Source organism: Polistes dominula, unplaced genomic scaffold (assembly GCF_049000335.1).
Source record: "Polistes dominula isolate Pdom_NZ unplaced genomic scaffold, Pdom_raw_medaka contig_164, whole genome shotgun sequence".
Classification (NCBI taxonomy): Eukaryota; Metazoa; Arthropoda; class Insecta; order Hymenoptera; family Vespidae; genus Polistes; species Polistes dominula.
The window spans coordinates 70,570-86,594 of NW_028300917.1; the positions used below are offsets into that span (position 1 = coordinate 70,570).

Below are 16,025 nucleotides of genomic sequence, written 5' to 3' on the forward strand. Positions count from 1 at the left end.
GGAGAAGAATTCGCTGACAAAAATATTAGTTACTATCAAGCGCGAATTCTTCGAAGAGAAATAGGTATTACTTACATTGGAATTTTATCAAGCGCGAATTCTTCGAAGAGAAATAAGTATTACTTACATTGGAATTTTATCAAGCGCGAATTCTCCGAAGAAAGATAAGTGTCAGTTACATTGGAATGTTATCAAGCGCGAGCTCCTGGGACTGCGCCGTCAGCAAAAATGCACGTGCAGACAGAATATGAGTAACGAATATAATATAATAAAGTATGAATATTTTATGCACATTGAAATAATAATTTAAAAGCAACCATTCCAATATAACGTCGACCGATAAGTCAGTACTGGAAGAACGCAATGTCGGTATTACCGACATTTACTTATCGACTAAACTAGTTACCGACCGACACTGTCGGTAATGCAGATTTCTCTATGAACGACAATGGATTCTCAATACTCTAATTTATCCATTCTACAAAATACAATTTATCGATGGTCGTTCATAGGAAATACAGAATTATCTTTACAAAGAATAATAACAATATGGAAAAGAAAAGCATAATTACCAAATATTTAAGTATATATATAGCGTGAAAATAAGGTACATTAGCGCGAACGAAAATGATCTATTATAATTGATCTAATAACTAATGTACATACAAAGTATCGAATTTATATACTAAAACAAACAGTATGAGATATATGTATATATATAAAAAAGAAAAATTTTTCTCGCAAGGTTTACATAGTACTTATAGAACTATTTTCACGCAAAATTATACAAACTAAAGTTTAACAAATTACTTTTACGCAAAAATTAGACAGACTAATAATATTCAAATACGACAGAGTTTACCAAATTTAAAACTTTTGGGTGTAGTGCACGAAATTCGAATTTAGACGTCACTGGACGTGACACCTCCCCCCTTAAGAAGAAGAACCATGGGATTTACTCCCGTGGTCTTCGCAACGAACGAAATTTCTGAGTGATTTCGTCATCCATATGAAATTGAACCCGCTTACCAGGTGTATTTTCTGTCTGGCAGCCTCTCGAATCCAAGGTAGGTTGGGTGGCCCCGGAGTCACCGCTTGAAGATTCTGGTGTCTCCGTGCGCACCGACTGAAGTTCAATTCCATTGTCCGAATTTTGAGTGGGCCGAGCATCCTTCCCGCGCCCCAAATGGAGGAGTAGGCTCGTGATTGAGCCCCAAACTGCACCCAACATATGTAAACTCCAACCATAAACTGTGTGCAGGGCGTACCCTCGAAGAACAGAGTCTATGATCAATTTCACTACTTTAAAAATAAGCACAATTCCAAGAATAGCAGAACTGACCGTTCCGAATTTCAATAGACCGTTCCAAAGTTTAGAGGTCACACTTTCTGCTAATTCACTAACACCTTTTTCACCCACAAAATCCACAAGATTTAACGTGTCAACTTTCACTTTATGTCCAGCTGCTCCTCTCGCGATAGTGTTCAAAATAGACGGTTGCTCAACAGGGAACATTACATGGTCCCGGAGATCGTCCAAATCCGCCTGTGTATAAATCCCACTAGTCGCGAGCGATCCCGCATCGATGTATCTCCAGACCACATCCGTGTCTGGCAGTAGAATTTGGGGATCCTTTACGTATGTTGGCTTTGGTAGCAGCTGATACCAGGTTCCCTCGATCAAATATTCCTGTGGCAGTAGTGCGCTGCACGGTACTTCAGTACCTTTTCTAACTAAAATTCTCGACTTTGGTTTTAAATAAACACTTAAATTTTGATATATCACGGGAAGTTCTCTATAACATAATTCCGAATGTCTTATTTTCACTGGAATAGGGGTGCACTTGACAATATGCGCGACTTCACCGGCCACCACCGCCATGTACCCCGGCCTCTTCATGACCGTGTACGCAAAAACATCTGGGAGAATGTTCGCAAATGCCAACGCGTTTCGAATAACCTGTTGTTCTAGGTTACACTTCTGTTGTAAGATGTTTATATAGAGAGACTCCAGCTGGTCACGGTGGTGCTTCTCAACGTATACGAACTTTGAATTTATATAGGCAAACAAATCCATGTTTTGGGGTGTTATTTTTGCCTTTGACGTAAACGTATGACCACTTGTTGTTTCCAAGATAAAAAGTTTGGGATGTTCAGTAGTGACCAGAGTATACCCGCAAATGTGGAGCTCGTTTTTACCCATCAACGCGAAGGCAGTGTCTCCCTCCGTCACCGAGTACATTGTTGTAATATGTGAGATTGCGATTGATGACGTCACTTTGGTGGCGGACCCCTCATACAGTGCCGTATATCGTTCAAAATTACACGACGAACCGGGAACAACTGTCCAAAATGCACAACCGTTTTCGTCTGTAAAACACGTTCCCTCTGAAAAAGTGCACGATATATGTCCCCTAAGAGAAATCAAGTTCTCACCACTTTTCACTATTCCCGTGTATATTCTAATGTCTGTGCGCACTACACTTTGAACAACCACACTGTCCCACGTACCGTCGGTATCCGAATATTGGGTGCCTTGACACCTACCGTCGGTGGTAATGGAACCCGCTAACGTAACACTTCGAAAGTCTGTCGAGTTAACACGTAGTCCACTAATCTGTGTGAATGAGTTCAACGAAAGTGTACCGGTATTTATCATACTCTTACAAACGTTCGAAGACACTTCAAGTAAATAAATGCGGCGACCGTTATGAACCGCCGAGATATGCGAACTCATTCCACAGTAATAAATTGTTCTGTCTATTTCCACTCTGCACTGATATACGCGCACATTATCATAGTCTGTCAGCTGTAACAGCTGCACGTACGTCACCGACTTGTTGGGCGATGACACGGGTAGATTACACTCCCCGGTCTCCAGCAATGATACCGTGCTGATGTTGGCAGAATTTCCACCACAGTCGTAACCCAAGAGAGCGAAGGCCGTCGTGACGCAACAAAGGATGACGTAGCAAACCTTGGAATTCATCCTTCCTGGTGATAATGTACAGTCAGTGGCAAAACAAATATGTTAGCAAAATATTTTAATATACAAATATTTACGAAAGAAGACTACTTTTTAGATTTCGACAATTTTAGCTTATCTTTATGAACAATCTTACTTTTACCTTTATAACTAATTTTGATGTTATTTTTGGGTAGCACTTCTAGGACCTGGTGGGGACCAGTATATTGGTTTCCCAATTTAGACGTTGGCTGTTTCAAAAGATAGACATCCTGACCAACTTTAAGCTTTTGACCTCTAGCATTTTTATCATAATAATATTTAGATTTAATTTTAGCTCCCACCAAGTTCTGTCTTGCCGCCTTTTGTGCGGTTCTTATTTTATTAACTAAATCCAAATAATATTCTAAGTAGGTATCTTCTAAATTGATTCCAGTTATAACATCTACTGATGGCACATTTGCCTGTTTACCAAAAACCAATTCATGAGGGGTGAATCTTGTTCCCTCATGCGTGCTAGTATTATAAGCGAACATTGCATGGGTGAGCCACTTATCCCACTCGCTTCTTTTATTAATATAATGTTTTAAATATTCAATAAGGACAATATGAGAACGTTCCAAAGATCCGTTCGATTGCGGATGAAATGCAGTGGTTTTAATCTGCTTACAATTATATTGTTTTGATATTGCCCTTAGTAAAGAACCTGTAAAATTTGTGCCCTGGTCTGTCAAAATTGATCGTGGAGCCCCGAAAATATTACAAAAGTTATGAACTAGACCTTCTGCGATGTCGACGGACGTAATTGATTTTAGAGGTACCGCAATGAAATATTTTGTTAGTGCATCCTGAATAGTGAGTACATATTTATTACCCATCTTTGTCTCCTGTAACGGGCCCACGATGTCCATGGCAATCTTGTCGAATGCCGCTCCTGGCGTATCGGTTAATATCATTGGCTCTTTGGATTTAATTCTAACTAATTTCTTAATTTGACAACTTTCACAAATATTTATAAATTCTTGAATATCTTTTTTCATATTTGGCCAATGATATTTTTGTCGAATACGATTATACGTTTTTGTCACACCTTTGTGACCACCGATAGGCGAGGAGTGGCATTCCGCTATAATGTCCTCCCTCTTTTCCGTCTCTGGAATAGATACTTCATTATTACAAACAACTATTTTACAGTTTTCATTTTCGAATGTATTAATAATTTTTCTCAAGATTCGTAACCATGAAATTCCGTCCAAACCTTGGGTCCTCGAGATGCTGACTGATGTTAACCCAAGCTCGCGTGTGACGGATAGCAAAGACCCAATAGCTTCAACCAGCGTTTCAAATTTAGTGGCATTTATTGCCCGTTCTTTAATGGGGATCGCGATTAGCTTATATTTGCCGAATTTCACCACTTTAGCGCGTCCCAGCACCAGTTCTTCAAATTTCGGAAGCTTATGTATTTTACTTAAAGTCTTTGCCCCTTCGTCACACGGAGTTCCGACTAGATCTGTAAAAATAACTAAATTATCGTGTCTTAAATTTAGCGAATCTCTTGTGACTCCTACATTGTCTGTTAGCATTCTTAAATGCGTGTTATGTTCGGTCTCAGTCTGCGGGGAGTAAAGTCTGTCATACGCGGATGAGTCATCCGTATCGTCGACGTCAGAGCCTTCATCGTCCGTTACCGTCCCTGTAACTGGATCGACTGTATCAGATGACGATGAAGTAAGACCAGTCACTCTGTCAGCTGTCTCGTTGACGTCACAGTCCCCGTCGTCGTCCGCAGTTTGTCTAATGTCAAATTTAGTAAGACTGTCGTCCGAATCGAACATATTTATTGGGAGAATGTTTTTACTCTCCACCGGATTTCGCGACAACGCATCTGCGTTCGAATTTGCAGTTCCAGATTTGTATACGATTTTAAATGAGTATTCTGCCAATTTAAGACCCCACTTAACAAGCCTAGATGTAGGATCCTTTACTGATTTCAACCATACTAACGGCCTGTGATCGGTTACCAGAACAAACTCTCTGCCGTACAAATATGGCCTAAAATAACTTGTCGCGTAAACTATTGCCAAAAGCTCCCTTTCAATTGTGGAGTAATTTCTTTCAGCCTGATTCAAAATTCGCGAACAGTAGGAAATAGGCAGATCCTTTCCAACAGGACCTTGGCTCAACACGGCACCGATTGCATAGCCGGATGCGTCTGTCGTTACGTTAAAAGGCAACTCAAAATTTGGATACTGCAAGATTGGTTCTTTACACAAAGAATCACGTAACGAGCAAAAAGCGTTTTCCTGGGCATTCTCCCAGCAAAACAAAACATCCTTTTTCAACAAATCCGTTAGCGGTTTGGCGACTTTAGAGAAGGCAGGAATAAACCTTCTATAATAACCGGCGAGTCCCAAAAACTGACGAACTGATTTTGCGTTCCTCGGACGCGGAAATTCACGGACTGCCTCTAATTTCTTTGGGTCCGGTTTTACACCGTCTTCCCCAATAATGTGTCCTAAATAAATTACCTCCCGTCTCAGAAATTCGCATTTGTCGGGCTGTAATTTTAAATTTGCTTGACGAAGTCTGCGAGCGAGCTTACCAAATTTTATCTCATGCTCGTTAAGTGAACTTGCATAAAGAACGACATCGTCCAAGTAAACAAACATTTCTTCGCCTTGTAAACCGGTCAAGACATGATCCATCAACCGTTGAAAGGTTGCTGGCGCGTTTTTCAAGCCAAAAGGCATTCTACAAAATTCGAAATGACCATACGGGGTCGAGAACGCTGTCTTTTCGCGGTCATCCGGATGCATTCTAATTTGGTGAAATCCGGATTTCAGATCAAAAGTAGAAAAATATTTAGCCGCGCCGAGTTGATCCAAAATTTCGGTGATGTTGGGCAAAGGATATGCATCACCTACTGTTTTTTCATTAAGATTCCGGTAATCGATCACCATGCGCCATTGTTTATTACCTTTTGAATCCGCCTTTTTAGGAACAATCCATATAGGAGAATTATATGGAGAGATGGACGGCTTAATTATCCCGTCAACTAACATTTCTGAAGTCTGTTTCCTAATTTCTTCCTTGTGAACCGGGGGAAATCTATATTGTTTAGTATGCACGGGAACGTTATCAGCTGTTGTTATTTTATGTTCCAAAACATTGGTGCTCCCCAATGGTTCACCTGGCAAATGGAAGATATCGGCGTTTAACTCAATTAATTTTGAAACAGATTTTGCCTCTTCCGTATTCAGATGATCAAGGCGTAAGAGGGATTTCACGGATTCAACCCTGGAGGGTGAGGAAGGTGACTCGGAATTCGAAACATCTGATTTTGGAATTGGATCAGCGGAGTTGGAGGCAAATATTGTATGAATATTGCGTAGGAAACCGGATGGATCAGAGGTATTGGACGCTGAATTCGGAAGAGTACCAATACTATAATCCAATAATTCTACTTTAGGAATTGTCAAATCAACGGATTCAAAAGTCGTATTCGTTACTTTAATATACGCCTTTCCGTTTACGTTCCTAACTAAAGCCTCTCCTGCAAAAACTCCGGGCTGAAGATTCAAACGAGGGACATATCCCTCTGTAGTTTCGACATTATTAATATGAATAGAGCAAATTTTTGACATACGAGACGGAATATTAATTCTCTCCTCTTCTATAAATGAGATTACCTTTTTCCGAAATCTGAGGCATCTATTCTCATAGTCAACCAGAGCTGACCTTGACCTCAAGAAATCATTTCCCAAAATACCGTCCGTCTCGACAGGAAAATCATTCCTAACCAAATGAAATTTTACATACTCCCCGAACATGCAAATATTAGTAGATCCAAGGGTCAAATGACCACCGGGGGAAATTCCTACTAAATGTAAAATTTCAGACTTATTTATTTTAAGGTCCATTTGTAATTTATTAATCTTAATCAAATTTACTTGTGCGCCAGTGTCAATTAACAACGTCACGGTACCCGTCAGCTGTTTTGAGGTACACGTGACAAGCGGAGCGGAGACCGTTGGTTCATACATTATTTTTCTGATGTCGACGGTCCTGCTTTTGCCGTCGGACTTGGTGGACGCGGACCCGGAGGGGGAACCCGACGCGCGTCCGTTACCGGCTTCCCCTCCCCGTTTCCCGCCACGCGTTTATTTTCGATGTATTTCAATTTCCTACAGTCAGCTTTAAAATGACCAAAATTTTTGCAATAATTACATCGTTTCCGAAATGAACCCCTAACGTTTCGAGGAGAATTACTTCTACTTCCGCTCGGTTCACTGCGATCTTTCCCTTTACTATTCTTTTTCCAACAATAGTTTTCACTATGTCCGCGCTTTCCACAAAAGTTGCATACCACAACCTGTCTAATCACCCTTACTTTTGGGTTACTGTCTTTAACGACCGACAACTTGTTCCTAGCCGCATCAGCCTGTATCTGTTTATCGATTTTTAAAAGACAAACCAACGCTGAGCTAAAATCGTGATATTTTTCAAAACGCAATGATGTGCGATACTCAGGAGAAAGGCCTCTTATAAAGGCGTCTAAACCCTCCTCCTCTATTTTTCGTTCTACAGAGCGTTCCAATCTACCTAACTGCTTCGATTCTTCGTCAATGATCGACTGCGTCAAATCACGGATTCTACTAAAATAATCAAGGACGTGTTCTCCTGGTTTCTTAAATTCGGTTGCCAATTGTCCGCGATAGTAATTTGCGCCGTACGATGGTAAGAACGCGTCTTTCAAACGTTCAATTAACTGTTCCACACGAGTTACTTTTATATGTTCAATAACGACGTAAGCATGCCCACTTAACTTCGAAATCAACGATCTTGTTAACGAGTTTTCTAATTCGTCAGAATAATTTTCGGGCAACGAATCGAGAGCCCTTTTACATGCTCTCGCGAACTGGTTTACGGAAATATTGTGACCGTCAAACTTCGGAACCCCTTCTGTAATTTCACGAATTTTAATCGACGGGCAACCGCTTCGCGGTTGTGGGGTTGGCGGTCGCGAGGAGGCCAATGTACTCCTTAATAACTCGTTCTCTCGCCTAAGGCGATTCATTTCCAAATTATACTTATCCATATCGTCGACGGGCGTTATCGAACGTCTTCGCGCGGGAACTGGGCGAGGCGACCCGCCTCGGGAGACACCGGGCGTCCGGGATACTGTGATAAATGAATCCACCGGAGTACGCGTCCTCTCAAATCCTCGGAAGTCGCCCGAATATTCATCATCTGATCTTTGATTCTCTCCTCCCCCAATTTCTAATCTGCGCTCTCTTCGCGCTAGTTCCCGCCTTTGTGCTTCGATTTCTGATTCCCTCTTGTCTAGTTCCTCCTGTCTTTTAAATATTTCTATCTGAACTTTGCCTAACTGCTCTTGAATCAGCATTATATCTTCCATCTTTCGTCTGATTTCGCTTTCCTTATCCAAAAATTCCCTACTAGTTCCAATTGGAGATTCTGCTCCAGCGCGTGCACGTTCCGATGCCATTTTAAATTGTAAAAATTTAGTTTAAACAAACAAACAAAAAAAAACAAAATTTATACGAAACAATCCGAAAGTCCAAGTAAGCAAACCGTAGAAAATATCCGACAAACTACGAGTATCGCGAGGTGACAAAACCGTATTGTTGGGCTATCCCACCAATTTTGGGCAATCCCACCGCTGTCACCAATTTTTATGTTACTTGTTACGTCTCGAGAAGAGATTTCACGAGTGGCCGCTGTCACCAGTTCTTACTTGAAGAGTAAGAACGAATTTAGAGATTTCTCAACCGGTCACGACCTTGCAGTCGTTTACTCGGATAAGAGAAAGAAAGTCAATGCCTGTTTTTGGGTCAGCCTGCTTATCCAGTACTTTACCCGGGATAGGCTTTACTCGCGGATACCGGAGCGTCGGACGTCAATATGTCAAAGAAAACTCAACCCTGGATGTTAACCAAATCTTTAATTCTTACCTGGTTTCCGGTGCTGGCCAATGGGAGATGCAATCCAAATATGCTGACTGAAATTGGCGTTTGAAGGAAGGGTGCAGTTGTTAAATCACAATCACAATGTAGAATAACAATATAGTATATTTTAAAATTTAAATTTAGATTTAAATTGTTACACAATAAACACCTTGTTGCACACACACACAATTATTAATGAACAATGTTAACGGAATATTAATTTGGTAACAAATAAAGGACTTAGGCTTGCAAAGATTTATGATAGCAATAATAACTAAGAATAAAATGTTCAAAGTCAATGACTAAGTTCTATTAAACAAGAGAGAGAGAACTTAGTAACAAAATTTAAATAAACTGATTGTAAATCAGCCTAAGTTAAAATACCAAGTTAATATTCATAAATCGTCGATAATCGAACCAGATCACACCAGGAATGTTAACCAGAACACACGATTTAGATATACGCATAGTAGATTATATAATAATATTAAAATCAAAACTAAAGAACATCAGACAAATTAAGAAACGTACTAATATTATATAAGGTGGATTAAGTACACTGGAGTACTAGAACAAAACTTAAGACAAATGAAGAAATGTTCTGGTTTGGTGTAATGAGATCATCCAAATTGATGTTGGGTTTGGGAAGGGTGAGTTGTTTCCAATGTGATACAATTGTTTTTAAATTTAATTAGTTAAATTGCACCCTTTGTTTTTGACAATGTTCGGTTATGGTTAAGACTAGCCAAGATAGATATCTAAGATAAAGTCAAAGTCAATTAAGTTCTATTAAACAAGAGAGAGAGAACTTAGTAACAAAATTTAAATAAACTGATTGTAAATCAACCTAAGTTATAATACCAAGTTAATATTCATAAATCGTCGATAATCGAATCAGATCACACACAATATTTAACAAACACACGATTTAGATATACGCAGTAGTAGATTAATATAATAATACTTAAAATCAAAACTAAACGAACATCAGACAAATTTAAGAAACGTACTCAATAATTATATAAGGTGGACTTTATAAGTACACTTGGAGTACTAGAACAAAACTTAAGACAAATTTTTGACAAGTACCAAATGATTATATAAGATGGACTTATAAATGGACTTAGAAAATTATTACAAAACTAGACTACTCTTTAGACAAATCTTAGACACGTACTCAATTACTGTATATGGTGGACTGACTTCATGGACGAACGTAGCATCGCAAGAAGCGTCCGTTTCGGAAGAGTGGGAGTACCTCCCACTTACGCAAAAATGCTTCCTCCACTACTGACTTCCACACCGTGAGACCCAAGTCAAGGAGAAGAATTCGCTGACAAAAATATTAGTTACTATCAAGCGCGAATTCTTCGAAGAGAAATAGGTATTACTTACATTGGAATTTTATCAAGCGCGAATTCTTCGAAGAGAAATAAGTATTACTTACATTGGAATTTTATCAAGCGCGAATTCTCCGAAGAAAGATAAGTGTCAGTTACATTGGAATGTTATCAAGCGCGAGCTCCTGGGACTGCGCCGTCAGCAAAAATGCACGTGCAGACAGAATATGAGTAACGAATATAATATAATAAAGTATGAATATTTTATGCACATTGAAATAATAATTTAAAAGCAACCATTCCAATATAACGTCGACCGATAAGTCAGTACTGGAAGAACGCAATGTCGGTATTACCGACATTTACTTATCGACTAAACTAGTTACCGACCGACACTGTCGGTAATGCAGATTTCTCTATGAACGACAATGGATTCTCAATACTCTATTTTATCCATTCTACAAAATACAATTTATCGATGGTCGTTCATAGGAAATACAGAATTATCTTTACAAAGAATAATAACAATATGGAAAAGAAAAGCATAATTACCAAATATTTAAGTATATATATAGCGTGAAAATAAGGTACATTAGCGCGAACGAAAATGATCTATTATAATTGATCTAATAACTAATGTACATACAAAGTATCGAATTTATATACTAAAACAAACAGTATGAGATATATGTATATATATAAAAAAGAAAAATTTTTCTCGCAAGGTTTACATAGTACTTATAGAACTATTTTCACGCAAAATTATACAAACTAAAGTTTAACAAATTACTTTTACGCAAAAATTAAACAGACTAATAATATTCAAATACGACAGAGTTTACCAAATTTAAAACTTTTGGGTGTAGTGCACGAAATTCGAATTTAGACGTCACTGGACGTGACACCTCCCCCCTTAAGAAGAAGAACCATGGGATTTACTCCCGTGGTCTTCGCAACGAACGAAATTTCTGAGTGATTTCGTCATCCATATGAAATTGAACCCGCTTACCAGGTGTATTTTCTGTCTGGCAGCCTCTCGAATCCAAGGTAGGTTGGGTGGCCCCGGAGTTACCGCTTGAAGGTTCTGGTGTCTCCGTGCGCACCGACTGAAGTTCAATTCCATTGTCCGAATTTTGAGTGGGCCGAGCATCCTTCCCGCGCCCCAAATGGAGGAGTAGGCTCGTGATTGAGCCCCAAACTGCACCCAACATATGTAAACTCCAACCATAAACTGTGTGCAGGGCGTACCCTCGAAGAACAGAGTCTATGATCAATTTCACTACTTTAAAAATAAGCACAATTCCAAGAATAGCAGAACTGACCGTTCCGAATTTCAATAGACCGTTCCAAAGTTTAGAGGTCACACTTTCTGCTAATTCACTAACACCTTTTTCACCCACAAAATCCACAAGATTTAACGTGTCAACTTTCACTTTATGTCCAGCTGCTCCTCTCGCGATAGTGTTCAAAATAGACGGTTGCTCAACAGGGAACATTACATGGTCCCGGAGATCGTCCAAATCCGCCTGTGTATAAATCCCACTAGTCGCGAGCGATCCCGCATCGATGTATCTCCAGACCACATCCGTGTCTGGCAGTAGAATTTGGGGATCCTTTACGTATGTTGGCTTTGGTAGCAGCTGATACCAGGTTCCCTCGATCAAATATTCCTGTGGCAGTAGTGCGCTGCACGGTACTTCAGTACCTTTTCTAACTAAAATTCTCGACTTTGGTTTTAAATAAACACTTAAATTTTGATATATCACGGGAAGTTCTCTATAACATAATTCCGAATGTCTTATTTTCACTGGAATAGGGGTGCACTTGACAATATGCGCGACTTCACCGGCCACCACCGCCATGTACCCCGGCCTCTTCATGACCGTGTACGCAAAAACATCTGGGAGAATGTTCGCAAATGCCAACGCGTTTCGAATAACCTGTTGTTCTAGGTTACACTTCTGTTGTAAGATGTTTATATAGAGAGACTCCAGCTGGTCACGGTGGTGCTTCTCAACGTATACGAACTTTGAATTTATATAGGCAAACAAATCCATGTTTTGGGGTGTTATTTTTGCCTTTGACGTAAACGTATGACCACTTGTTGTTTCCAAGATAAAAAGTTTGGGATGTTCAGTAGTGACCAGAGTATACCCGCAAATGTGGAGCTCGTTTTTACCCATCAACGCGAAGGCAGTGTCTCCCTCCGTCACCGAGTACATTGTTGTAATATGTGAGATTGCGATTGATGACGTCACTTTGGTGGCGGACCCCTCATACAGTGCCGTATATCGTTCAAAATTACACGACGAACCGGGAACAACTGTCCAAAATGCACAACCGTTTTCGTCCGTGAAACACGTTCCTTCTGAAAAAGTGCACGATATATGTCCCCTAAGAGAAATCAAGTTCTCACCACTTTTCACTATTCCCGTGTATATTCTAATGTCTGTGCGCACTACACTTTGAACAACCACACTGTCCCACGTACCGTCGGTATCCGAATATTGGGTGCCTTGACACCTACCGTCGGTGGTAATGGAACCCGCTAACGTAACACTTCGAAAGTCTGTCGAGTTAACACGTAGTCCACTAATCTGTGTGAATGAGTTCAACGAAAGTGTACCGGTATTTATCATACTCTTACAAACGTTCGAAGACACTTCAAGTAAATAAATGCGGCGACCGTTATGAACCGCCGAGATATGCGAACTCATTCCACAGTAATAAATTGTTCTGTCTATTTCCACTCTGCACTGATATACGCGCACATTATCATAGTCTGTCAGCTGTAACAGCTGCACGTACGTCACCGACTTGTTGGGCGATGACACGGGTAGATTACACTCCCCGGTCTCCAGCAATGATACCGTGCTGATGTTGGCAGAATTTCCACCACAGTCGTAACCCAAGAGAGCGAAGGCCGTCGTGACGCAACAAAGGATGACGTAGCAAACCTTGGAATTCATCCTTCCTGGTGATAATGTACAGTCAGTGGCAAAACAAATATGTTAGCAAAATATTTTAATATACAAATATTTACGAAAGAAGACTACCTTTTAGATTTCGACAATTTTAGCTTATCTTTATGAACAATCTTACTTTTACCTTTATAACTAATTTTGATGTTATTTTTGGGTAGCACTTCTAGGACCTGGTGGGGACCAGTATATTGGTTTCCCAATTTAGACGTTGGCTGTTTCAAAAGATAGACATCCTGACCAACTTTAAGCTTTTGACCTCTAGCATTTTTATCATAATAATATTTAGATTTAATTTTAGCTCCCACCAAGTTCTGTCTTGCCGCCTTTTGTGCGGTTCTTATTTTATTAACTAAATCCAAATAATATTCTAAGTAGGTATCTTCTAAATTGATTCCAGTTATAACATCTACTGATGGCACATTTGCCTGTTTACCAAAAACCAATTCATGAGGGGTGAATCTTGTTCCCTCATGCGTGCTAGTATTATAAGCGAACATTGCATGGGTGAGCCACTTATCCCACTCGCTTCTTTTATTAATATAATGTTTTAAATATTCAATAAGGACAATATGAGAACGTTCCAAAGATCCGTTCGATTGCGGATGAAATGCAGTGGTTTTAATCTGCTTACAATTATATTGTTTTGATATTGCCCTTAGTAAAGAACCTGTAAAATTTGTGCCCTGGTCTGTCAAAATTGATCGTGGAGCCCCGAAAATATTACAAAAGTTATGAACTAGACCTTCTGCGATGTCGACGGACGTAATTGATTTTAGAGGTACCGCAATGAAATATTTTGTTAGTGCATCCTGAATAGTGAGTACATATTTATTACCCATCTTTGTCTCCTGTAACGGGCCCACGATGTCCATGGCAATCTTGTCGAATGCCGCTCCTGGCGTATCGGTTAATATCATTGGCTCTTTGGATTTAATTCTAACTAATTTCTTAATTTGACAACTTTCACAAATATTTATAAATTCTTGAATATCTTTTTTCATATTTGGCCAATGATATTTTTGTCGAATACGATTATACGTTTTTGTCACACCTTTGTGACCACCGATAGGCGAGGAGTGGCATTCCGCTATAATGTCCTCCCTCTTTTCCGTCTCTGGAATAGATACTTCATTATTACAAACAACTATTTTACAGTTTTCATTTTCGAATGTATTAATAATTTTTCTCAAGATTCGTAACCATGAAATTCCGTCCAAACCTTGGGTCCTCGAGATGCTGACTGATGTTAACCCAAGCTCGCGTGTGACGGATAGCAAAGACCCAATAGCTTCAACCAGCGTTTCAAATTTAGTGGCATTTATTGCCCGTTCTTTAATGGGGATCGCGATTAGCTTATATTTGCCGAATTTCACCACTTTAGCGCGTCCCAGCACCAGTTCTTCAAATTTCGGAAGCTTATGTATTTTACTTAAAGTCTTTGCCCCTTCGTCACACGGAGTTCCGACTAGATCTGTAAAAATAACTAAATTATCGTGTCTTAAATTTAGCGAATCTCTTGTGACTCCTACATTGTCTGTTAGCATTCTTAAATGCGTGTTATGTTCGGTCTCAGTCTGCGGGGAGTAAAGTCTGTCATACGCGGATGAGTCATCCGTATCGTCGACGTCAGAGCCTTCATCGTCCGTTACCGTCCCTGTAACTGGATCGACTGTATCAGATGACGATGAAGTAAGACCAGTCACTCTGTCAGCTGTCTCGTTGACGTCACAGTCCCCGTCGTCGTCCGCAGTTTGTCTAATGTCAAATTTAGTAAGACTGTCGTCCGAATCGAACATATTTATTGGGAGAATGTTTTTACTCTCCACCGGATTTCGCGACAACGCATCTGCGTTCGAATTTGCAGTTCCAGATTTGTATACGATTTTAAATGAGTATTCTGCCAATTTAAGACCCCACTTAACAAGCCTAGATGTAGGATCCTTTACTGATTTCAACCATACTAACGGCCTGTGATCGGTTACCAGAACAAACTCTCTGCCGTACAAATATGGCCTAAAATAACTTGTCGCGTAAACTATTGCCAAAAGCTCCCTTTCAATTGTGGAGTAATTTCTTTCAGCCTGATTCAAAATTCGCGAACAGTAGGAAATAGGCAGATCCTTTCCAACAGGACCTTGGCTCAACACGGCACCGATTGCATAGCCGGATGCGTCTGTCGTTACGTTAAAAGGCAACTCAAAATTTGGATACTGCAAGATTGGTTCTTTACACAAAGAATCACGTAACGAGCAAAAAAGCGTTTTCCTGGGCATTCTCCCAGCAAAACAAAACATCCTTTTTCAACAAATCCGTTAGCGGTTTGGCGACTTTAGAGAAGGCAGGAATAAACCTTCTATAATAACCGGCGAGTCCCAAAAACTGACGAACTGATTTTGCGTTCCTCGGACGCGGAAATTCACGGACTGCCTCTAATTTCTTTGGGTCCGGTTTTACACCGTCTTCCCCAATAATGTGTCCTAAATAAATTACCTCCCGTCTCAGAAATTCGCATTTGTCGGGCTGTAATTTTAAATTTGCTTGACGAAGTCTGCGAGCGAGCTTACCAAATTTTATCTCATGCTCGTTAAGTGAACTTGCATAAAGAACGACATCGTCCAAGTAAACAAACATTTCTTCGCCTTGTAAACCGGTCAAGACATGATCCATCAACCGTTGAAAGGTTGCTGGCGCGTTTTTCAAGCCAAAAGGCATTCTACAAAATTCGAAATGACCATACGGGGTCGAGAACGCTGTCTTTTCGCGGTCA

At 40.0% G+C, this 16,025-nt stretch overlaps 1 protein-coding gene across 1 annotated transcript; it reads right to left on the minus strand.

Moving 5' to 3' along the window:
• Positions 1 to 746: 746 nt before the first annotated feature.
• Positions 747 to 2,077, minus strand: LOC149033046 (uncharacterized). Its single transcript, XM_089170908.1, has one exon. It carries the CDS (start codon positions 2,075 to 2,077, stop codon positions 956 to 958), a length of 1,122 nt encoding a protein of 373 aa, XP_089027034.1. The 3' UTR covers positions 747 to 955.
• Between the last annotated feature and the right edge of the window lie 13,948 nt (positions 2,078 to 16,025).

Coding starts and splice junctions, on each gene's coding strand:
- LOC149033046 (XM_089170908.1), bottom strand. CDS start 2,077: ATGGATTTGTTTGCCTATATAAATTCAAAGTTCGTATACGTTGAGAAG.